The 23372-nt window shown below is 42.9% G+C and overlaps 1 protein-coding gene across 4 annotated transcripts; it reads left to right on the top strand.

Annotated features, from left to right (window-relative positions):
* The first annotated feature begins 5951 nt into the window (after window positions 1–5951).
* Window positions 5952–23059, top strand: cabp1b (calcium binding protein 1b). 4 transcript variants are annotated; one of them, XM_069673328.1, is made up of 8 exons: window positions 13384–13455; window positions 16928–17095; window positions 17959–17989; window positions 18088–18231; window positions 19589–19698; window positions 19838–19912; window positions 20025–20097; window positions 21547–23059. In XM_069673328.1, exons 1-8 carry the CDS (start codon window positions 13414–13416, stop codon window positions 21570–21572), a joined length of 669 nt encoding a protein of 222 aa, XP_069529429.1. In that variant the 5' UTR covers window positions 13384–13413; the 3' UTR covers window positions 21573–23059. The 4 variants fall into 4 exon arrangements, with proteins under 4 accessions (XP_069529428.1, XP_069529429.1, XP_069529430.1 ...); XM_069673329.1 differs by having other exon boundaries at window positions 13414–13464; XM_069673327.1 differs by lacking the exons at window positions 13384–13455; window positions 16928–17095 and adding an exon at window positions 5952–6599.
* Window positions 23060–23372: the final 313 nt, after the last annotated feature.

Genomic DNA, 23372 nt, shown 5'->3' with positions numbered 1-23372 from the left:
AAACTTGCAGCCTTTATGGCAGTCATTTTATCCATCACATTTGAACACACCTGCTGTGTCGCAACAGTTACACTGATTGAACTGCACCAGCCCTCCATTTACTGAGATGAAACCATTATTGGAGTGGGTGGATATTAAGCAGTTTAAGCTCAAAGGAATTAACGCCTCCCTCATACAGCTGCGGCTCATTGGAAATATGTACATGAACACATCACCATGTCTCATCATGTCTTTAAACAAACCTATTCAGAGAGTAATTTCAAAGAAATGGACACTTTGCATCTGACAGCTTAAATGTCAGATGTGGCAAACGAGCTATCAAATGGACCATTAAATGATGTGTTGGTAAAACATCCTCTTAATTTCAGGTGAGACATTTTGAAGAAACAGCCTGATATTCATTGTCAGGGTAAGTTTGTGTTTACACTTTATAGCTCCTGCTCACCTTCACGGGTGTTATCACTTAATTTGCTTCATTAGACCTCTTCTCGGGGCTGTCTGTGTTCAGTACAGACTGTAGGGCTTGCTCAATACTGAGTATGTGATGATCACACCTGCATCCTTTTAAACTTGGCACTTTGAACAAGGTGATGCAGTGCCATAGACTGTATAAAAAAGTGCATGTAGCAACTGTGACATCACCCGTTGGTTTGAGGACAATTTAAAGCCTCAAGTTTGGCATTTGGCCATAATCTTTTGGGTGTTTTTTTGGAGCCAGAAGTGACCATATTGCGACAAAAGAGCAAGGGGTTAGCAAGCACTAAGTCATAAAAGTTACAGTTATACAGTCTACTGTATAAATATCACTAAATTATTAGCTGGCTAATTAGCTAGTTAAGAAGCCAAGCTAAAAAATCAGATATGGTATTTACAGATAGTGATACCTGCTAATCACTGACTAATGGACTCAATTTGAATGGGAGCAACAAAACATGGAGCCAGTTTCCTAGATTCCACTTTGAGTGGAAGATTTTTTAGAAAGGAGACAAACCCTCTGGTCAAGTGAGCAACCGCTTGTAGGGGTGCCATACCGGTTGGCTTAGTTCTGGGCTATGGTGTAGGCATAGTGCTACCCTGCTTCGAGGTGTTACGGAGGCGGTAGAACAAGGAATAAGGGACACTGGGAACTGAAAGAACAGTAAAATGGAGAGAGACCTGAGAAGGCCTTGAGCAGGGAGATGGGTACGTTTTCATTCAAGGGCGGCCATGAGCTTCAGGTGGGTGGATAAGATGAAGTGATGCAGCAGAGTGCAGTCTCTAGTTTCTGAATGGCACGCTTTTTTGGCAATTGGTTTGTGGAGGACATCCAGAAAAAAGGCTGACTCTCAGAGCTGCACAGAATGCCTTCCAAACTTGAGAGGTAAGCTTGATACCCCTGTTGGACAAACTGTCTGATGATATACAATGGTGGCAGAAGACATGGTCCATCAGGAGGGTAGGTGAGGGTAGTTTGGGTAGTACAAGGAAATGAGCAAGTTTGGCAAAACAATCTATGATGGTGGGTATGACTTCAGATGGAGTGAGACTAAATCAAGGGCAACATAGGATCAGGGACAGCTGCGGATATTCAGAGGGTGGCAAGGGCTGGGGCTGGTTTTAGTATATGATATATTTTGAGTGCAGACAGAACAGGCAGAGACAAAGGATTGAGTTTAAGTATCCATGGTAGAATACCAGAACCATTGATGGAGGAAGGCAAGTATCTTGTTGATACCAGGATGACTGGTGATGAGGGTAGTACACATCCATTGGAGAACCCGAAAGCTGGCAGAATCGGGGACAAACAGGCAGTTGGGAATGCTTATGGCTGGCTGTAGACTCTGGGCTGGTCTCACCAGGCAATGGACCTTCCAAGAAGCAAGTAGGTGGCAGGAACGGGTCTGGATTACAACCTGTCTACTGGACAATACATTCTTGTGACAGGGCATTGGGCTTGAGGTTCCAGGAACCTGGATGATAACTCAAGAACTCAAGTTAAACCTTCAGCACCCTCAGCAAGAGGTGCCCTTTCATCCATAGCCAGCATGAGTGCTGATATCATACTTCCTTTCTGTCGGAGAAAGCATCAAGTAGAAGAATGCATACATTGGGATTTTATTTCAGCATGAGTATGTTGGGAGAGTATGGCACCAGTGTCTGAGGCATTCAGCACAACAATGAACTGGGGCTGGAACTAGTTGGAATAGGACAAACTAAACTGCACTTTATCAAAGGCGGTCTTGTCCGCAGGTGTCCAACAAACGAGGACTGGAGGCTGAAGTAAGGGCTGTAAGGCGGCTGTTGTGGGGGATGAAAACGTTGCAAACCCCAAGAGATGCTACAGCTGCTTCAGGTTCAAAAGGCACTGGCCAATCAAATCAACACACACCCGGCCTTTTGCAATCATGTAGCTCAGAAAGGAGATTGTAGAACCATTAAATTCACACGTCTTAGTATTGAGATGCAGCTTTAAAAAAACCGTTAGAGTATCTGGCATGCGCACTGCTGATGTTTTGAGACTTATTCGTCATTCGTAAAAAGCAAGATATGATCCACTGCAGTGTACTTGCAAGTTTGTAGCTCCAGATTCCTTATTGTAGAGTATATTCACATATGTATTCAAGTAGTAATATACAGTAACATAATGTTAACATTTGTTGGGAGACTTGTGTGGATTGTAAATGTAAACTTCTACCGTCTTGCAAAAGTATCCGGACACAGTCTGATGATCAGATCCAAGAAGTTGGGATCCATAAGTTTGGACAGTTTGAGCATACATTGAATGATGATCTGAAAGTTGCATTTCAATCCTTTATGATGTTCTTAATCAAAGCTATTAGAAGTTGTCAGATAACAACTGAAGTAAGAGTTAAGGGGAGCTGACTGACTTAATGATGGAATATTATGAATTGTGCTTTGGTTCATTGGAGCTATCAGTTAATTATCCCATCAGTCAACTGATGACAGCAAGGCTTTCATTCCAACTGGAAACTTGAGTTTAGTCCAAGTATCAGTTTCTGGCTTCACGATGGTTCCATGTGACCCTGATTGTCTCGTTTAATTGTTAAAATACTGTCCTTCAGAAAGTGCTCATTAGATGAGTGGTCAAAATGTTCAGATGATTCAGATGACGGAGCTCTTTCTTCACCTTGTAGGCCCCAAGCTGCTGTGTGCTTAATTATTTAGCACGCTGATGAATCTTTCAGTGATACCAAACTGCGCCAGGGGACGAGGTTAATAGGGACGCAAGATGTGATCAACGATACGGAAGCCAAGGAATTATTCAGGATCGAAAATGAAAGACAAATTCCCTTTTGTCACTGCAACAGCACAGTAAAGGATGTATATGGAAGCTTCGTTAGCATTTTAAAGTAATTTATCGGCATGACACATGACACTAATAACACAATTAAATGTGAATGTTTCCGTTTTTTTAAATTAGTGTTAAAGAAGATATACAGTCATTTAAGTTAATACATTTGTTCAAATGTTTTGTACTTTAATATATCTCAGTTTTTGAAAGATTTTCAAAATAAAAGACATACATTTTGAACGTATATTTCTGTTACCTCTTGATGCTTGTTTGTGTATCTAAGTAATGTCTGCAATTTATGTCTCTTTAATTTTAGTATTTCATCGTCCCAGTAAGACGTTTATTCAGCTTGACAAGTCATGTTTGACCTAAAACAGCAGATAAACATCCACTTACTTTTTTTCAAGAGCTGAGGCTGTTTTGCTGCTTTCATTTTATTTGTTTCACCCGAGATGTCACACATAAACCAAATATTAGAGAATATTCCAAACACAGAGCAGCAGCTGTGTGTGTGTTGCACCACTTGCCATGAAAGTTAGTTTGGCTGTCTGACCCTGCAGAGTGTTGGTGATGTGGAGGACTGGAGGGAATAAGACATGACCCCAAAACAGTAAAAAAGAAACTACAAACAACAGATTTTTAAGCATAATACACTCACTTTAAATGTGAAAAACTAGTAGATTTTTGTTTATTATTCACACCACATATTCCTGTTGTTTTTTACTCCCTGTGTCTCTGAGGACATTAAATGGGCCATATTGAACCCTGAGGCTTGTACAGCCCCCGCTGCAGTCCAGTGTGTACAGAGAGGCAGAGCGAGAACGAGAGGGACGGGTGTATGAAGAGCAATATAAAATGAAGTGCAAGAGGAATGGCGAAGACAAAATGAAGATAAAGAAATAGTTTCTGTTGGGTATCAGGATGATGGCAGAACGAGGAGGCCGGTAGTGTAACTGATGAAGAGTGCAAAAAGTAACAATGGCTCAGTTCACTGGAAGAGACGCACAGAGGATGAGGAGGTACAGAGGAGTTAAAGCAGGCCGATGTTGGAGGGCGCGGGGGAGGGGAGCGATGGAGGGAAGATACTTTGCCTCAGAGGAGGTAGAGACACAGATGTCAGAGAACAAAAATTCCCCTGAGAGAGGAGGGTAAAATCTGCTCGTGTCTCAGCTCTGCTCTGTGTAACACAGTTCGTGCGAGCTGGAGTGTCTAATTGGCTCTGTACATTAACATCATTACATACGTTCTGCCCTGCATCCCTGGACATCTGCTGGGAGAATTATGACCCTGGGTGTGCAGATGGGATGTAACTGAAGGGTTGTCACGCTTTTATTTTCTCTGATCCTTTTTCTTTTTGAACTTTGCTGTTTTTTTCTGAGTGAGCCAAAGTCAAATATTACATCGCACCCTGATTATGCAACCATGTTTGTTTTCGACTCTTACGGGCACAAGTTGGGAAGCTAATTGAGGGTGAGTTATATTTATTTGCAAACATTAAAATCTAATAAATTTGATAAAAATGTATAATTATGGAAACTAATATAATGTGGCATCTAAAAAATTGAAATAAATCAGAGGCAAGGGGTCTTTTTTTAGAGTTTCTGTGGGACTTGTAGAATCAAAAAAATAAAAAATGGAAAAAAAATATAAGTCTGCGTGATTTTCTTTTTAGTGTAGGAGATGTAAAGATGTGGTACATGGTTGGATTTCACATGGATTTTCACATGATGCGACTTAGCCCAGCTTACTTAATCAATAATGAAATAAATCCTGCTTGTTTATTGTACTATTAAAGATTTTCTACTTTAATATCGTTCTGTTTTGTGCATCTCATTTCACTAGATTGTTTATCTGGATGTTGACTAATGAATACATGTTGCCTCTGTGTGCATTTCCAAAAAGGTTATGATGCTATTCATAGCCAAAAAGACCTACTAACTACTGTAGCGTGTAAACTGATTTCCCTTTGGGTTACACTTTTGAATTTTGACTTGATTTTTCACTTTCATTGGTTGGCTTTATTTAATGGTCTATGTTGCATTTATCATACTTTTTTTAATGACAATTTAGAGTTACACTTTAGATGTGCAGGACCTGGGGCCTAAAAAAGACCTCTGTCCAGTGGCTTTGACGTCACAGCTGCAACTTGTTGGGTTTGTAAGTCTCCATCTTTTGACCATTAGGATATACGTACATGTGTCTTCTACATTAATAATGTTCTACAGTCATACAATAGACAGGGAATAGTCAAGAACTATTTCTATAGCGCATTTAAAGCATAAATGTGCTCAATCAACCGCCCATTATGCTGGAATCTATCTGCAGTGACGTGGGTCTTAATGAACTTTGCGCGTGCACTGCGTGACACGCGCCAGCGCTAAACAGTGCCGCTGTCATCCAAAGTTAGCGGAGCCCCCGTGAAGCGTCACACTGACCGCCTGACTGACAGATAAGCTGCTCTTCACATTCAGGTGGCAGCTGCTTCACCCTCTTCACCTTCATCAGTGATGGTGGAGTGCGCGGATTAGAGAGTGGGGGGTCCCACTGACTGCAGCTGAACACCTGCACGTGGCAGATCGAGGACCTCCTTCCTCTCCTGTAACCCGACCTCCAGCCTCCAACAGCTTCACTTCGCTTCACAAGCGAGAGAAAGAGAACCATGAGCTCGCCTCTGCCCAAAAGCGAGTCCACCACTTCTCTGCTCAGATCCTCGGGGCTCAACCGCAGGTCCACGCACCCGAATAACGGTCCTCATGAGCACAGGAGGAACCGCGCTCAGCATCAGCATCCCGCCGGAGCTGGAGGCGGAGGGGATGCGGGCTGGACGGAGGAGTGCGAGACGAGCGCGCGGAGACCACTCTGCCAACCGAGACATGCAGAGTCCAGAAACGTTGGTGACCACCGCGTGCAGAAGAGCCACTCTCACCGGCACGTGGATGACGGTTACGCACAGGAGGACGTGCGGCACAGGACGAGTCGGCACCAGAAGGAGCGCAGCAAGTCCTCCAGATCCAAACATCATCACCATGACTCCTCTAGAGGTGAGCAGCCTCCGCAGGGTGTCTCCCGGCAGGACAGGAGGACCTCTCCAACTCCCTCCTACCCCAAACAGGAGGACGAGGCGGCTCTCTTCTTCGAGCCCAGGGAGAGAGTGATCACCGGGTCCTCCTCCAGCCTCAGCTCTGACCCTCCTGCGAGCAGCGCACCTGTGCAGCCCGCCTCCAGACGCAAAGGCAAGAGACTGAGCGCGACCGTGTCTGAGTACGACTCCACTCTGCATCCCATCGTGAAGTCCGTGTTTGGGCAGGTGAGTGGGAACGAAGAGTTTTAAAACGGCTCTCGAAGCAAAGCGCAAAGCGAGGTGAACAGGAAATATGTTTGGTTTTTAACCCCTTCAGGGCACCAAATCAGCATTTTCTTTTTTTTGTGTGTGTTTAAATGAAATGCAGCAAAAAAAAGTATCCTAATGCTCTCAGCTCAGTCAAGCACTGTAAAATGTGTGGGTGTTTTATTTTGTAACACAATGCAGAGGGGAAAATATCAAGCTGTAAATAAATCAGCAGCAGCTGCAGCATGAATCAAGAACATTTGGTGGGAACTGGCACCATTTTTATAATCTGTTCAGCTACATTTAAATAGTCTTAAATTGTCTTATTGTGCAGAAAATATACATGTTTAAATGATACAGTTTTACAGCCCTTGTAAGAAGACAAGAAAGACACCCTAAAAACCTTTACACACGTGGAAAATGTGTGATAAGTTTGGAGAAATATATGAAGAGCAATGAGAGTCTAAATGCAAAGATCAATTAGACAGGATAAAAATAATCCCATGCTATATCTAATCTTCACAATAATCCCAGTATAAAAGGGGGCTGGTGTATTTTTCTCTCTAAGTGTAATGAACAAGGTGGAAGTTGAACATTCGGTCACTTCATGTAGCGTGGATTCTTATCAAACGTGTCACAGCTGCAGAGCGGGTTAGTGGACGACAGGTGGAGGTTCACACTCTGGACCTGCAGTCACCCCGGTGTAGCAGATTAAAAATGGATGCATGTATTCAGTCCAAATCTGGGCTCCTGTTTGTATCTGGTGGAGGGGGGCTGCGGTCTGTCGAGCATCACAAGATGAATGCGGCCGCTTTCCGTGCGACTGACACCTGAGCAGGGGGCAGGGGGATCGACTTTCCCGCTGTGTGGAAAACTTTCTAATGATGGGAGGTTGTCACTCTCACATACACACACAAACACGCAGGTAAGTTAACCATCTATGTTCGAATACACACTGACGTCCCGAGTTTAAATATCCACCTCAGAAACTGTGATCAGTTTCCTATGACTCTCTGTCAGATCCGCACAGTCCTGTAATCGCCCATTTCCTGCCATCGTTTTTTCCTCTACTTCCATTGAAATCCTTCTCACGGTGATAAAAAGCTCAAGAGGAGACAATTACCTCCCCGAACACTAATGTGTTCCAGAAATAACTCCTCTCAATCCAGGCCAGAGCTCCAATCAGTCTTAGGGGTTCCAGCGAGGCGAAATCCATTCAGCGCTGTGCGACATGAGGTCTCTGCAGCTGCTGACGTGTGAGGAAGGAGCAGATGTTTTGTGGTTTGCATTGAAAATGATATGTTACAGTTTGGAGGAAAGTTTTGTGTAATTTTAGATTACAATAATCAGAGTAAACAATCACATCAGATCAGAATTTGAGCTACAAGGTCGATTGTTTATTTTGTAGCTTAATCATCAAGTTTGTTTGCTGTGATGTCACAGTGAGGTCATCAGATGCAGCTGTCAAAAGTCAAATTGATCTCACTCAGTTCAGCACATCAGTGTTCGTGTGTGTGTCTTTACGAGAATGAAAAGAAAGAGCAGAAAGGAGGCAGCTTGAGCGTGCGTGTCTTCGCACCTGCTCAGCATGCTACCCGAGCCGTTTCATCACAGTGACCGCCACAACGTGCCGTTAATGCTCCTCGAGTAGACGTGGCAGAATGCAGAGTATATTTCTCCCCCACCACTACAAATTCCTTCATTTGATGTTTTCTTATGCAACATCTAGATCTGCATGCAGTCCTCACAGAACTCAGTCGGTGCCGGTGGAAGACGCTAAAAATAGACCATCAAGACCTGATTATGGGAGACTGGAGGAGGGAAAGAGGGGATTCTTTGTCTTAGGGAAAAAAAGAATTTGAATGCTTTGGCAGACGAGCTACCTGAGGGAGCATGGGGGAGAACAGGGGGAATAAAAGAGCAGGGTTATAGCATGTGCTGCAAGACACAATCATTAAATGAAGCATATGTTTTGTGGCTGGAGAGGGAGGGTGGTTTATGTTGATAGAATTAAATGTGAAAAGTTGTGTATTTAAAGTCGGCTTGCGTCTATTACAAAGCTCCCATTATTTGTGCTAATTCAGGCTTTTAAATTAATCATGTTGCACCAGACACCTTGATCAAGGACACGGCATGAGCGGTTTTTCTCCCAGTAGAAATTTAGTTTCTATTTTTAGACATTCTGAACGATCCTTCAGTTTCCGTGACCTTCAGCTCGACCTTGTTCTACAAATCCTCATTTGAAATCTGGACATATTTGTACAGAGCCTTTGGTACTGCGGAGGACTTTATCACTGATGAGGTTTTCCTTTCAGATTCATTTTAGATAAAAGGAAGTGTGTGTTAGCCAGCAGAGGGAGCAAGCGCCGTTTGTACCAATAGGCCTGACTTTGTGTGTCTGTGTGTTTGTGTGTGTGATTGAGTGTGAGAGTAACTGTGTGTCACATCAGTGCGACAGAACAAGTGAAAGAGCAGGAAAAGAAAGTGAAGGAAGTGAGGCAATCGGACAAATCAGGAGGACAAAGAATCAAACAGGAAGAGAGTGACTCTGATGATCCTTACGTAAGACCGTTCGTCACCTCCTGACACCTCTGGAGACAATGTGAGGAAAGGTCTTACAGCGCAGATTAGCTCCTCGCTTCCTCGCCTGCTTTTCCTGTTACTCATCTCACAATCGCTGACGTTTCCTGTCTGTTATTCCTTACAAAACCGTCCTCACTTCCTCTGCCGGGGTCACGCTGTCCTTCACAATGTCTGAGAGGGAGTGAAAAGAGAGGCGCAAAATGAGGAGAAAGATCTGAGTGCAAAGAGAGCAGCATCATCATGTTCACAGTAGCATATGCCTCAAGTATGTCTAGAGTGTAAGCGGCTATTTTTAGACACACATGGATATTTTTACATCAGTGCTGGCTGAAGAGGAGGTAGAAAATTCTCTCTTTGGTTAAATCCCTTTTTGAGATGGGGATTAGGAAGGGGAATATAAGTGCCTGTGTGCACAAGTGCACCACGCGTGTGCGCGATGATGCTAAATATTCATGTAGACCTGAGGCTGAGAGGGAATCAGTGAGACAACAGAGACTAAAGAGAGACATTTTTTCTCATGCTGTTCGTACGTGTAGTATCTGAAATGAAAGCGAGACAGAAGAATGCATGAAAGTTTCAGCTGTTGTGATTTAAATGAATTAATCAGCTGCAGGATGAAGCTGTGACGTAAGCGCCCGAGCACACGAAGATGACGCAAATGTGCAATTTGTTTTTTTCTCACTGCCTGACGTAAACATACGCGCAAATATCTCCCTTTTTATACATAAAATATTTCAATTTCATTACGCAAAGAAAATAAAAGATTTTTGATCAATAAAAGCAAAAGAATGATTCTCATTTTGTTGCTTGTTTAACATCAATCCTTTCCTTTCTCTCAGCTGATAGAACACACTTGATGGCAGAGGATGAAACAGGATTATAATTGACCTGAAAACAGCAAAAGCAATTAATAAAATGTCCTTATATAGATCCCACATGTAGCTATTTTGCATTTTCTGTACAATTAAAACATCCTTTTGTCTATTTTAATCATGTGTGTGTGACGCCTGAAAAATGCTCCTGTTATATTCAGATGAAACTCCGGAGATGCTGTTATGTGGTAGCAGTTATGTAAAAGTGTAAAGTGTGTGTCTGAGTGTGTGTGAGAGGGCGAGGGAGAGAAAACGAGAGGAATAGAGGGAGGAATGGATCTCATGCCCGTGCTCACTATACACTCTGACATTATGAGAGCTGACGGCTCCTGTGTCTGACGTCTGATGTGTTCTGAAGTTCACAATGAGCCCGCGGTGAGAGGCTGGATGAATCATCCGCAGAGCCGCACAGAGGAGACGCGCGGATATTGAATGGGAGCGAAGATCCGAAAGCAACTCCGGCGCGAACGCGTTTATTAAAATAGCAGAGAATAGACGAGGTCGAGCAGGAGAGGGAGACGAGGATGTTTATCAGTGTTGTAACAGCCGCCAGTGAAGTCACGTCAGGAGAGAGTGCTGCTGGGAGAAGCCTAGAGAAGGAGGGTTTATACGGGGTGTTGTGGTTTTGACAGTGGTGGAAAAGTCACGCTCAATTGAAAAACGGGTTTTGCTTTGTATGACTTCACTTTGTTGTTTGACCTTCACTGCGCAGAGTGACGTCTCTGGCTTTTTGTGTAGCCTTTTTATCTCCTAAAATCTGCATTGTACGATTATGTTGTTAAATATTGCAACGACGATGATCAAACATTAAAGAGTGCATATTAGCTGTAACCCACATTTGCTATGTCTATCTGCTCTTCTGTATGTTAATCACAATACCAGTGTTTGCAACATTTCCCTACTCAATCCAAATAACAGTTTTTTTTATACCACTAAATTGACACCAATTAATGTGAGCGTAGCTGATAGCTAGCTTGGGCTTCATCTGATCGCATCAGAATGGTGTGAAAGCATTACCATTACACCCAGGGCTCTACCTGATAAATTTCACACATGCTGAGTGATAAAGCATGGCTTGTTTCCATAAAATAAGTAACTCTTATTCACTGCAGTAAATTAGACTTTTGCAATGTGTTTATTGCAAATTCTAACGATTACATTTTGATGTACTGTAGGGGCATGACTTATGGACATTAGAACTATATTAAAAGGCAGCCGTGGTAACTGAACTTGTGATGTAGAAACTTTGTTTGTGCACTGATGAGGAAAAAATCATATGAGAGTAAAATAAGTGTTCCAAGAGAAGTGAAAGTTGAATGGACTGCACTTATGTAGCGCTTTTTCTAGTCTTGCGACCACTCAAAGCTGCTTTTACACTACATGTCACATTCACACACTGATGGCAGAGGCCGCTACGTAAAGTGCCCAACTGTCAATCGGTCATCACGTTCACACACCGTTGGCCATGCCACCGGGAGCAATCTGGGGTTCAGTGTCTTGCCCCAGGACACTTCGACACATAGGGAGGCGGGGACCACTGAGCCACAGCCATTTGTCTTCAAAGCCGTCTTTAGCTTATAGTAAGAGGTCAGAATGCTCCATCATGAGGCGCTGGTTTAGCTCAGTTGGTAGAGCTGGCCCCCATTTACAGAGGCGCACTGATCACAGGTTCAACTCCTGGTCTGTGGTCATTTGGTGGGTGTCATCCCTCACTCTCTCCTCCCTACTTTTCCTGTCTCTTTTCAGCTATTATATACAATAAAATCAAAAAGCCCCCCCCCCCAAAAAAAATCTTACAAAAAAAATTACTCCATTACAAGTAAAAGAAAAATGTCCTTATTACATCAGCTTTTATTAGAACTTAATGCCATTATCTACTCTGTGTATGATATCCATCAATCATATCTATGTTACTGCGTTATTACTACTCATGCATTAACGTGGATGTAGTATTTTAATGTTGTAGCTGTCCTTTTTTTTTTTTTTAAGAAAAAGACCTTCTGATACATAAAGCCAAAACATTTTATAAGCTGTTATATTTTTTTGTATGTAAAAAATAAATCTGCAAAGAAAATACAGCTCCAATAAAATGAAGTGAAGAAAAATATTTGTCTGAATTGTAGTGGAACAGAAGTATAAAGAGTAAAGTGCTAGTACCTCTGAATAATTCATACATACCTGCACAATGTTACTATTTAAGGATAGGTTTAGATGTCTTTTATCTTTGGAAGCACTCACTTTTTTAGACACAGTACACCACAATAAATATGAGTGGATGAGAGGGACTGAGAATATTTTTGCCTAGCTGTGCGTGTGTGTGTGTTTTTGCATTTGCACGTGTTGGTTTGCATCCTTGGTGGCTCGGTTCCATGTGTCATTTATTGCAGTTTGCCTTTGATCTGAATCCATGTCCTTCAAGCTTTACATGACTTTGTGTTGCATCTGCATGTGTGTGAGAGAGAGAGAGAGAGAGAGAGAGAGAGAGAGAGAGAGAGAGAGAAGAAGAGAGGAAGAGGGAGGAATGGGTGCTGAGGGGAAGAATGGGGAGAGATGTGGGAGAGTAGGGGGTGAAAAAAAAAGAGAGAGCGTGTTTTATTTTTAGCTCCACAGCCCCACATCTCTGTGTGTGTAATCAAGTGTATGTGTGTGTGTGTGTGTGCGTGCATGTTTGGATTAGTGTCTCCATCGTCTCGCTCAGGGGAAGGTAATATGCTTGTCCGAACTGGCTTCTTCTGTCACATTCGCATAGATGCTTTAAAACTGGGGGGGGCGAGCGAGAGGGAGGGAGGGAAAAAGAGCAAGAGACAGACAGACGGACTGAGAGAGAGAGAGAGAGAGAGAGAGAGGGAGAGAGAGAGGGTAGAGGGGAGGGAAGACACTCTAGGAGAGAGGATGGAATGAATAAGCAATCTTGCTTTTCCTCCTCGTAGCGCTTGCATCTCGCTCTGATCGCATGCATGCTTCCTCTCCCTCGCTTATCTCTGTGTTGTTCCGATCCCGTCTTTGTTCTTGTTTACATATTTCCTCCTTTGTCTCAGTGTCCCCTCCCCTCGTCCCTCCCAGCGTCCTCGCCTCTAGGTCCTCCCTGTACACTCCTTCGTCCTCTCCCTCCTACCTCCCATGATACCTCTGCTCCTCTCCCTGCCTTTTCCCAAATGTCCTCTTATATTAGCCAATGACCCCGTGAACCCTCTCTCCCTTTCTAATCACCCCTATCCCCATGCATGCCCGGGAACACACGCAAACACACATGCATACACGTGCAGGCACATACAGCCACACTAACACAGACACAGTTAGAGAGAAAACATAAAACAAGAAGGATTTTTCTTTTTGCAATGGGCAACTCTGTAAAGTCGCTTAAAATTTTCACCAAGAAGGTAAGGTCCGCTCTGAGGCTTTTTAACCCTCCTTCAACCCCCTCCTTGAGTGTTGGTGCATGTTTGTCTCATTGGTGCGTCCCCAATCCTGACCGACTGGACCTGCACTGACTGAACCCTGTGTGCTGTCTGACTGGGCGTTCACTAACAGACTGTTTTCCTGTGTTTAGTGGTGCTGGAGTCCAAGCAAATGGGAGAATGACGGAAGAGTATTTCAGTTAACGTTTGCCAACATAGGAGCTTTAGCTCGAATGTTTTTGGTTGTCTTTAAAGGTCATTATGCTGTACTTTATGAGTTGCACCGAGATTAGCGCAGTCCTTGCAACTTATCATGTCTCCTCTTAGATATAAGTCTGTCCTTCAATCATTACTGCATGGTTGCTTTCCTTGGAAACTCTTTTAGACAGAGGTCCAAGAGGAGTTGGTTGGTCGGTGCTTCTTGTTCTTGATTTGTTGGCTTTAAACTTGAGTTAGCGAAAGATGCTACCCTGTTGAACCTGCACCTGCAGGATGTGTCCAGTCAGTGGAATTGTTGCAAACAGGTGTACTGGTTTAACCTCATCAGATTAGCTCAGGTGTACAACTGGGACAGGCTCTTTCAGGCAACTTCAGTGTCCAATTGAGAACCACTGTAGGAAGAACCGTTTCTGTAAAGGCTCAACAAGATAACCCTTGTTCGTATAATACCACTCTTGCATCTGCTGTCCTTCATCATACGCTTGAATAGACTCTCAGTGAAGCAGCCAGACATCCCTACAAATATATTTTCCCTTCATACCAGCAGCTGCACATCCTTGAGGAAGCACAATATGACAAGCAACTGTTGATGCCATCTGTGCAAAAAAAAGGGGTTGGAGTGCTGGAGAACTCTTCTGCCTTTCTCTGACACGGCTTCAGGATTATTAGTATAATTTTTTTCTGTTATATAACTGCCAGCGCGTGGCTTCGTAGTACTTCTCTGGCACGATGTACCCACAGACAGCCCTGCTCCATGCATCACTTGGTCAGATTACCCAGTGGGCATCCGCTCCTGTGGAGGGGACGGTAGGAATTCACGAACTGGCATGCTAACAGATGGAGAGTGAAGGTCATCTGTAGAGCAAATAATTCTGTGTATTTGCATGTATTCGTATGCATATTCATTTTCATTATGTATGCATGTATATATATTTTCTTTAAAAAGCGTCTGAAGATTGGTGCTAGCTCATGTCTGAGGGATTTCAAGCAGCAGCAGAGAGGTTCCTTTGGTAATTCGCTGTGACAGTTCGTCCACTTCACTCGCTGTAGCTGGATTTTCCTCCTCGGAGTTGGATGATAAACTGCAATAATTGGCGACATTATCATGATTCATTAGGAAGAGGTGATGTAAGTGCTTAAATCTCAGTTCATATTCGCTTGGCAAAGATGCATTTTGTAATAGTGTCTTACGTTTCTGCTTTCAGCCTCAGATATGTTCTGTAATTTAAATATCAGTCAGAGCAATGCTTGGACCTTATTTGGCTCATTTAGAGGAAGCTTTTTATGTCCACTGGCAGGCACTGATTGCCCGTTTTTAATTAACCTGTAGCTCTCCCTGTAATTGGGATCACTGCTGTGAAAGCAACTTTTGCTCCCTGGTTGATTGACTAATTGGTGATTATAATTAAATGGCTGGCTGGACTTTGGCCTCATCTTCAGGACAGCACAATTATTTTGTAATGTGCACAAAAAATGTGTCACCATTCGATAAATTAAAGTCACTGTCACAGCATGAGTCTAGTTAGTAAATAAACCATGTCATCAAGCCTTTAAATGTCTTCATTGCAGCAGACACTGTGCTAACTCTATTACACTATTGCTACTCAGACTGTGATTAGTTGGAATTGTACAAGTGTCTGTTCAAAGTGATGTGGATGCTGTTGTTTCTTACCAGTGACAAAGAGGGTAGTGGAGGATTATTCCAGTTTGATTCAACCTCGGCTTTCTTTTTGTATTTCTGGCTTTATTTGCTATAGATATGACGGTCATTGATGAGATTTGGGAGCATGGCAACATTTCCACAACAAAACATAAATTTATGTGATTATACAAATCAACAATTAAGACAGTTAATTCAAGTGCACCTAAAATTTTGGTAAGACTATAGCTGTGTCCCAATTCAGGGGCTGCAACCTTCGAAGAACGTATTTGAAGGCCGATTGCGTCACAGCAGCGGGTCGATGGCTGTACCATTTCGGAGGCTCCTTCGGATGCGGCCTACAAATGCGTCCTCCTTTTCCCATGAAGGATCCATCGGGTGCATTATTCGTGGCCCAACTTATCCCGAGATCCATTGCGCGCCAATTCAAACGAGATGGTGGACTCTTACGCGGCAGAGGAATACACTTTTACATATGAACGTTTTTGGTTTCAACTCAATCGAATAGCTCACGAAACAAATATTAAAAATAACAAAAGGGGCCCTGAAACAAATTATCTTTAAATTAAATGTTGTTGTTGTGATAGCTAGTAAGCCCGCTAGCTACCTGTAGCTAGGCGTCAGGAGCAGCGTTTCGTGAGCAAAGGTTAAGGGTGGGAAAAGCTGGTGACGCAAATAGGAAATCCTCCGTAGACCAGACCATCTCATTTCAGTTTGGCCTTAGTGGTCTACACAGGCTACGAATGACCCACCCTCCTTAGGCCGCGTCCTTCGAAGGATGCAGCCCCCGTGATGAGACACAGCTTAAAATACTTCACCAGAAAACTGCGTGCACATTTTTCTGGTAAATACAATAAATTTGAGCAAGAAAGTTGGGCTGAAAGATTAAAAAAAATGTAATAATTTTACTCTTTTTGCCTTCTTGTTCTTTTCGACAATACGTTTGCCTCGGGTTTCTTTTAAATCTGAATCATCGTCTGACTGCTTGTGTTTCTTACACTGTCTGACTCTGCTGTAGCGATATTCTTTTTAGATCTTACCAATTACTTTAGTGGGGGATGTTATAACTTGGATCGTTAAAACAACAAAACTAAGACAAATGTTTATATTAATCTCTCCCTATTAATTGAACCATTAAGACTAGAAAAAGTTTAAAAAAAAAACGCAAAAAAGGAGCCGTTACATGAGGCTGTGAGTGTCGTGTGACATTTAAAGAGGCCATAAACTCCTCCATTAGCATTATCTATAACACATTATGTGGAGGGTATTAGTCTCCTGTTGCGCAGGATTGTGACCCACAGGACAGCCTCGTAGATGGCATCAGTTGCTCTTGTCATGATTAATTACAACCTCTGACTAGGGTGCTTCCCTCATCATGACTGACCCGACTCCACACCTCTCTATGACTGGCAGGCATATGTCTGTCCCCTCTCATCCTGCTTTTGACCCCCCTCCCCTTCCCTTCCATCTCACCACCTTGTTGACTCCATACTGCCACATTCTTAGTCACGGTCTCTACCCCTGTCTTTGCCCCTGCTCCCATGTCCGGCCCCCCCGCCTTGGATGCTGCTTCAGGACCAGAAGAAGAACTACAAAGCAGTGCAGTCCTGTGAGGAGGGGGGCTCTGGGGGGGCCTATCTTGAGCCGCTAATTGCCCTGGCCCAGAACGGAGGCAACATGCACAACGTACTGGGGCCTGCATGCATCTTTCTACGCAAGGGCTTCGCTGAGAGCCGGCAGGCTGTACGTAAGTCCAGACAACATCATGTGCATGCATGCAGAGAGGTTAGCACGTAAAACAGCACATGCACGAAAACAGGAACGGATGATGATGTAACCTTACTACTTACAGCATGTACACGCGTGGGAGAACTGAGAATATGGTGTTTTTCAGAGGATCTGAATGCAAGATTGTGTGCGTGTGTTTATATTTATGCATGAGGCTGCATCTATCATTGATATGGTGGACATTTGTAGCACAATGGAGGGTAATCAAAGCATTGGAGAAGGCAGAGATGTCCTTTACATACTATTATTTGTCTGTCTACTTTCCGCCGTGGCAACACAACACTTGTTATCAAAGAATCAGGGATATGGAGTTCCTCAGTGTAGATGGCTGCAACGCCGAGCTCTTACATGGCTGTTCCTGATGGATGCAGGGGTTGAGATTGAGCCAATTAAATGGATTGGCAAATATGGGAGCTGCTGCATACTTTGCGTCTTTCCATTGTCTCTGCATGTCTATTAATTCTACACACATACACCTACACTACAGATACACTGAATGCCATTGGTTCCTCTCTACAGCAAGATCTTACATATTAACTTGTTCCTGCTATGTAACTCCCAAACCTAATGTGCTATTTCTGTGTCGCAGAGTGCCAAAAGTCTGCATGTTCTCTTCCGCAGGTGATCTCTCTGATAAGCCCTTCCTTTCTGGCTGGAAGGAAACCTGCAGGCTCTTGGCACTCCGCTGCGACACGTACCTGTAGTTGCTGATTTATTTTTTACAGCATCACATTGTGAGAGGAATGCTGCGTGTTGGCATGGTTTTTTAAAATATCAGCAGTGTGTGGATCCTAACCGTGCTCTCTGATCCTTTGCAGGACCGAGAGTTGAGACCAGAAGAAATGGATGGTATGTTGCAATTCAGAAAAATAAAGATTTTTAAAATAAAACTGAGATCATTTTCACAATATTGTAAAATAATTTTCACCTTTCTGTCACACTCTCAGAGCTGCGCGAGGCATTTAAGGAGTTTGACAAAGACAAAGATGGCTTTATCGGCTGTAAAGACCTCGGTAACTGCATGAGAACTATGGGCTACATGCCAACAGAGATGGAGCTGATAGAGCTGAGCCAGCAGATCAACATGAATTGTAAGTAAGAAAGTGTGTGTCTAAATATTTGTATGTCTATTAATTAAACCAATCAGCCATAACATTATGACCACCTGCCTAATATCCCTGGGACCCCCTTTTGCCGCCAAAACAGCCCTGACCCATTGAAGCATGGACTCCACTAGACCTCTGAAGGTGTGCTGAGGTATCTGGCACCAAGACGTTAGCAGCAGATCCTTTACGTCCTGTAAGTTGTGAGGTGGGGCCTCCATGTATTGGACTTGTTTGTCCAGCACAGCCCCCAGATGCTCGATTGGATTGAGATCTGAGGAATTTGGAGGCCAAGTCAACACCTTGAACTCATTGTCGTGTTCCTCAAACCATTCCTGAAGCATGTTTGCAGTGTGGCAGGGTGAATTATCCTGCTGGGCCACTGCCATTAGGGAATATCCTTTCCATGAAGGGGTGCACTTGATCTGCAACAATGTATGGGTAGATGGTACGTGTCAAAGTAACATCCACATGAATGGCAGGACCCAAGGCAAAACATTGCCCAAAGCATCACACTGCCTCGGCCAGCTTGCCTTCTTCCCATAGTGCATCCTGGTGCCATGTCTTCCCTAGGTAAGCGAAGCAAACGTACCCGGCCATCAACATGATGTAAATGAAAATGTGACTCATCAGACCAGGCCACCTTCTTCCTCCACTCCGTGATCCAGTTCTGATGCTCACGTGCCCATTGTAAGCGCTTTCGGTGGTGGACAGGGGTCAGCATGGTCACCCTGACCAGTCTCCAGCTACGCAGCGCCATAAGCAACAAACTTTGATGCACTGTGTGTTCTGACACCTTTCAATCAGAACCAGCATTAACTTTCCCAGCAATTTGAGCGACAGTGGTTCTTCTGTTGGATCGGACCACACAGACCAGCCTTTGCTCCACATGCGCATCAGTGAGCCTTGGCCACTCACGACCCTGTCGCCAGTCACTGGTTTTCGTTCCTTGGACCACTTTTGGTAGGTACTGACCCCTGCAGACTGGGAACACCCCACAAGAGCTGCAGTTCTGGAGATGTTCTGACCCAGTTGTCTAGCCATGGCAATTTGGTCCTTGTCAATCTTGCTCACATCTTTACATTTTTTCCTCCTACCAACACATTAACATTGAGGACAAAATGTTCACTTGCTGCCTAACATATCCCACCCACTGACAGGTGTCATTGTAACAAGATAATGTAATGTTATTCACTTCACCTTTCAGTGGTCATAATGTTATGGCTGACTGGTGTACAGCTCCAACTGTTTTTTCATTCCTTTGACATTCAACATTACAACAACATTCAGATTTCAGTGCTCATGTCAGGTTAATTTAGCTTTTTCTTTTTAATCTCTCCATCAGTGGGAGGTCATGTTGACTTTGAGGACTTTGTTGAACTCATGGGGCCGAAACTTCTGGCTGAGACTGCAGACATGATTGGGGTGAAAGAACTGAGGGATGCATTCAAGGAGGTGAGAATTGACATGTTTGATATAAGAAATGAGTCTCTATCATCTGGGTAAAATGTTAAAGGAATACTATTATAATGCATAAAAGACTCTCTCTCTCTCTCTCTCTCTCTCTCTCTCTCTCTCTCTCTCTCATTCTCAGTTTGACACTAATGGCGATGGCCAGATCAGCACAGCAGAACTCCGAGAAGCGATGAAAAAACTTTTAGGACAACAGGTACAGGCCTGCTGGGAGACTCTGTCCCCGTCTCTCTAGCTCTCCATCAATCATGGTGTCTAATCAATGAGCCACAGATGTTCACACCTTTCTCCCGATCTGACTGTTTCAGGTAGGACACAGAGACCTGGAGGACATCCTGCGAGACATCGACCTCAACGGAGACGGGCATGTAGACTTTGAAGGTAAAGAATCCAATGCAATGTGTGACTCGGCTGGTGTCTCAAACACACACACACTCATTTCAAAATATACACAAACGTGTGCGGCTGTTATCCCTATACCCTGCTGATAGTGAGGTGAAGGGATGAAGGCAGTAGGTCTGTCTGTCAGATTATCTCCATACCAAGGGATTATGTCACCTCATAGATTACCCACAGAGAAAAAGATGCACACGACTGTCAGGGATGAAAATATTAGGAACTGCTGCTGTTCACAACATGATTTCACATTCCCCTGCATTCTGTGGGCAGAAAGATTTGAACGAGCAAGACTCAAATAAGTATTATTTTGGAGTGCTAGAATACATGTAGCCTTTCTGTGTGGAGTTTGCATGTTCTCCCTGTGTATGAGTAGGTTCCCTATATGTGAACAGTTAACAGACACAAAGCAACACTAGTCCTTTTAGCTCTGTTTTTGGTCCCTTCCACATCTAAGGGAAATATATGTCTTGGCCGCTAAATGCTCGACTATGTTTACACGTCTGTTTGTGTAAAGTGGGTTTTTGCAGCTGCCTGCTGCATCTGGAAATTGAGCTATAAGAGCGGGAGAGGTGAAACAAAACAGTTGAAGGATACAAGCTAAAAAAATTTGCTAAAAGAACTAATGAGTTAACGAAACTTTAGAGGGTCTTTTCTCTATGAGCCCTTTAAATTACACACAGCCATTTTTTGATTGGACATACATGCAACATATTGGGTTTTTCTAACCCAAACTTATTATAAGCAATATGTATAAAAGTAAATCATCTTTTTTTTTGTTCTAGTAGTAAGGAGAGTGAGTGGACCTGGTGGTGTATATGGAGTTAATGAAGCTCTCTTTACTGAAATGAATAGAAATGCATGACCTTGAATTTTTAGCCATGGAAAGAATCTTATACACTTGACATGTAAATAACTATACTTTTCTAAGATATTGCTGCTGCAGCAAGCCGATGTCCCACCCATCAATATATCAGAAGCAAAGTTTATTTTTAACTTAAAGCTCCTGCAAGGAGTTTTTCACTGGTTATGAAACAGACTAAAATTAATTTTGATAACTCTATTTGACCTACAAAAGCAAACAAGACCATCAGCGACAAGATTGATTATGTCTATATTGTTATTGTTAATGCCTGAAACTGCTGCCGGGGGGGTTAGGTGTCAGATGAAGTGTTTAACTGCATGCTGCCTTTGTTTACATTTTCCAGGGCAGGAATTTAAAGTGAGTGATACATATGACTGTTAAAGAAAGCAGGATGAGAATTTTGGTTAAAAACCACCACATAAACATGTACAGGACAAAATCAGCAAAGAGATAAGAGGCACAGCTTTGTCCACTTGGGGCGCCAAAACCAACACAAACTGAAAGTTCCTCACAGGAGCTTTAAGAAAGCCTCAAGAATTTGTAAAACAATCTTTTCCTGTCATTCACAGAATTTGTGCGGATGATGTCTCGATGAGTTCCCTGACAAGAAGGTCGACAGAGTAAAGACACAACATGGATTGTCTTTTGGTACGGGAGGAAATGGAGAGAGACGAGCACAGAGTCCTGACGGGTGTTGAACTTCTGAACTGTCAGTGAACGAGAAAACAAAAACATATCAACCCTGCCCTGAAACTGCCACGCTGAAGCACAAAGGCTGACGACTGCAGCCGGGAGCGACACTGTTGATGATGTGCAGCTGCTGTTTCTCCGAGCATAAAAAAAAACCAACAGCTGCATTTATGACTTTTAAAGTATATTTTAAAAAAGCACATGTTCCTTTAATAACAAGATTTCTAATGCTGAAGTGGCTGTTGACTCCATGGGTAAAGGGGTTATGGGTGTTTGAGTTAATTTGCTCAAACTATAAATAAGTGTAGCAATTAAGAAGATTTTGAACTACAGCAGTATGCCAGCAAACAGCCAAACCAATGCATCATTATTTTCTAACGCTGATATTCTTAAGCACAAAAACAATATGGCAATATGGAGATAATTCATGTGATCCTGTCAAAGCTGTGTGTTTGTGTGTGTTTGTCTCCACCCTGTACTGTAAACGTATGATGTCCCTTGAGAATAATGTCAAACCCTGGTTAACAGAAGCCAACATTTGTTTTGTAATTATGTGTAATGTAGCACTGACGCAGTTCTTAATAACATTATGCCTATCTTACTGTGATATATACGTCATTTTCAGTGTGCATAACAGTCCTTCAACTGCAAAAACTGTCTCTGTGTACAGGAAGTTGCAAATCTTGACAACTGTGATCGGCCTTTTTTTTTAATTACGTGTGTTTTGCTGATTCTGAATATTTCTTTGCATGAGAGTTTTTCAGATCATTTATACCTTAACTCTATTGGTATATGATCAAAAGGAGTGTTTAAACTGTACATGAAAGAGAAATGATGTTAATGCTTTAATTTCTACCACAGAGCTTTCATAAATGTGTTTCTTTGTTGGGGTTTTGTGAGTCTACTGAGTCTACAGAATAGTCGAGACGTGGTTTTCACTTTGGTGCAACATTTCAACTTTTAACTTTAATACCTCAAAATCAATTGAACAATCAACCTCATCCATAAACTTCCCCGAGCATAATCTCTAAAAGGATTTCTTCATCCTGTAAGCGTAATTATCCACATCTGCAAAGAAGCAGGATATCAGCCTCTTTATGCAAAAAAGCCAAAGAAAGTTTACAGAAATATTATTAGAGTCGTTTTCAGTGTATTAAATATATATGCAGTAGTTGATCCAAAATCGGATGCAGGCTGGTTCCCCGGGGCGGCACAATTCTTGGTTGACTGTTCATAAATGGACAGGGGGGGTATATGCATGCTGTAAAGTTAAGATGTTCCTCTGAAAGGGAAATCTTACTTGGTCATTTTACTTGTCTTAACTGTGTGAAACTATGCATGCTAAAAACAAACTGGAATTTGTAGCAGAATATATAAAAAATAAACGTTTTTATTGGAAATGGACCACAGAAGCATTGTCTGTAGAATAGTGTGTCTCTGTGTGTGTGTGTGTGTCATTGTAGCAATACAGAGGAGGGTCTTTTAAATGCATCGATATGAGCTGCAGCAGTGGAAGAATTAACAGCAGCTTAAAAGGACAACCACACTGCAACAGGTATGCAAGTTATTTGCTGCAGAGTTTTGCAGTGTGCCTGTGAGTTTTATAACATCTTCCATTTATTTACACAATGCATATTGCAAGTTTAACCTCTATAGTATACCTTCACATTAACAAAATGATGTGAAATTAATAATATTTACTAAA

This window comes from Semicossyphus pulcher, unplaced genomic scaffold (assembly GCF_022749685.1).
Source record: "Semicossyphus pulcher isolate SPU_LCO1_2020_fin unplaced genomic scaffold, fSemPul1.0.p SCAF_22, whole genome shotgun sequence".
In the NCBI taxonomy this organism is placed as follows: Eukaryota; Metazoa; Chordata; class Actinopteri; order Labriformes; family Labridae; genus Semicossyphus; species Semicossyphus pulcher.
Note: the sequence above shows the minus strand (reverse complement) of the source record. Positions and strands in the feature narration are given on the sequence as shown.

Excerpts from the sequence above, each read along its gene's own strand:
- cabp1b (XM_069673327.1), top strand. The coding sequence starts at position 5,952 with ATGAGCTCGCCTCTGCCCAAAAGCGAGTCCACCACTTCTCTGCTCAGA. Across the intron at positions 17,990-18,087 it reads GAGACCAGAAGAAATGGATG|AGCTGCGCGAGGCATTTAAG; the intron begins GTATGTTGCAAT and ends TCACACTCTCAG. Across the intron at positions 18,232-19,588 it reads CCAGCAGATCAACATGAATT|TGGGAGGTCATGTTGACTTT; the intron begins GTAAGTAAGAAA and ends TCTCTCCATCAG.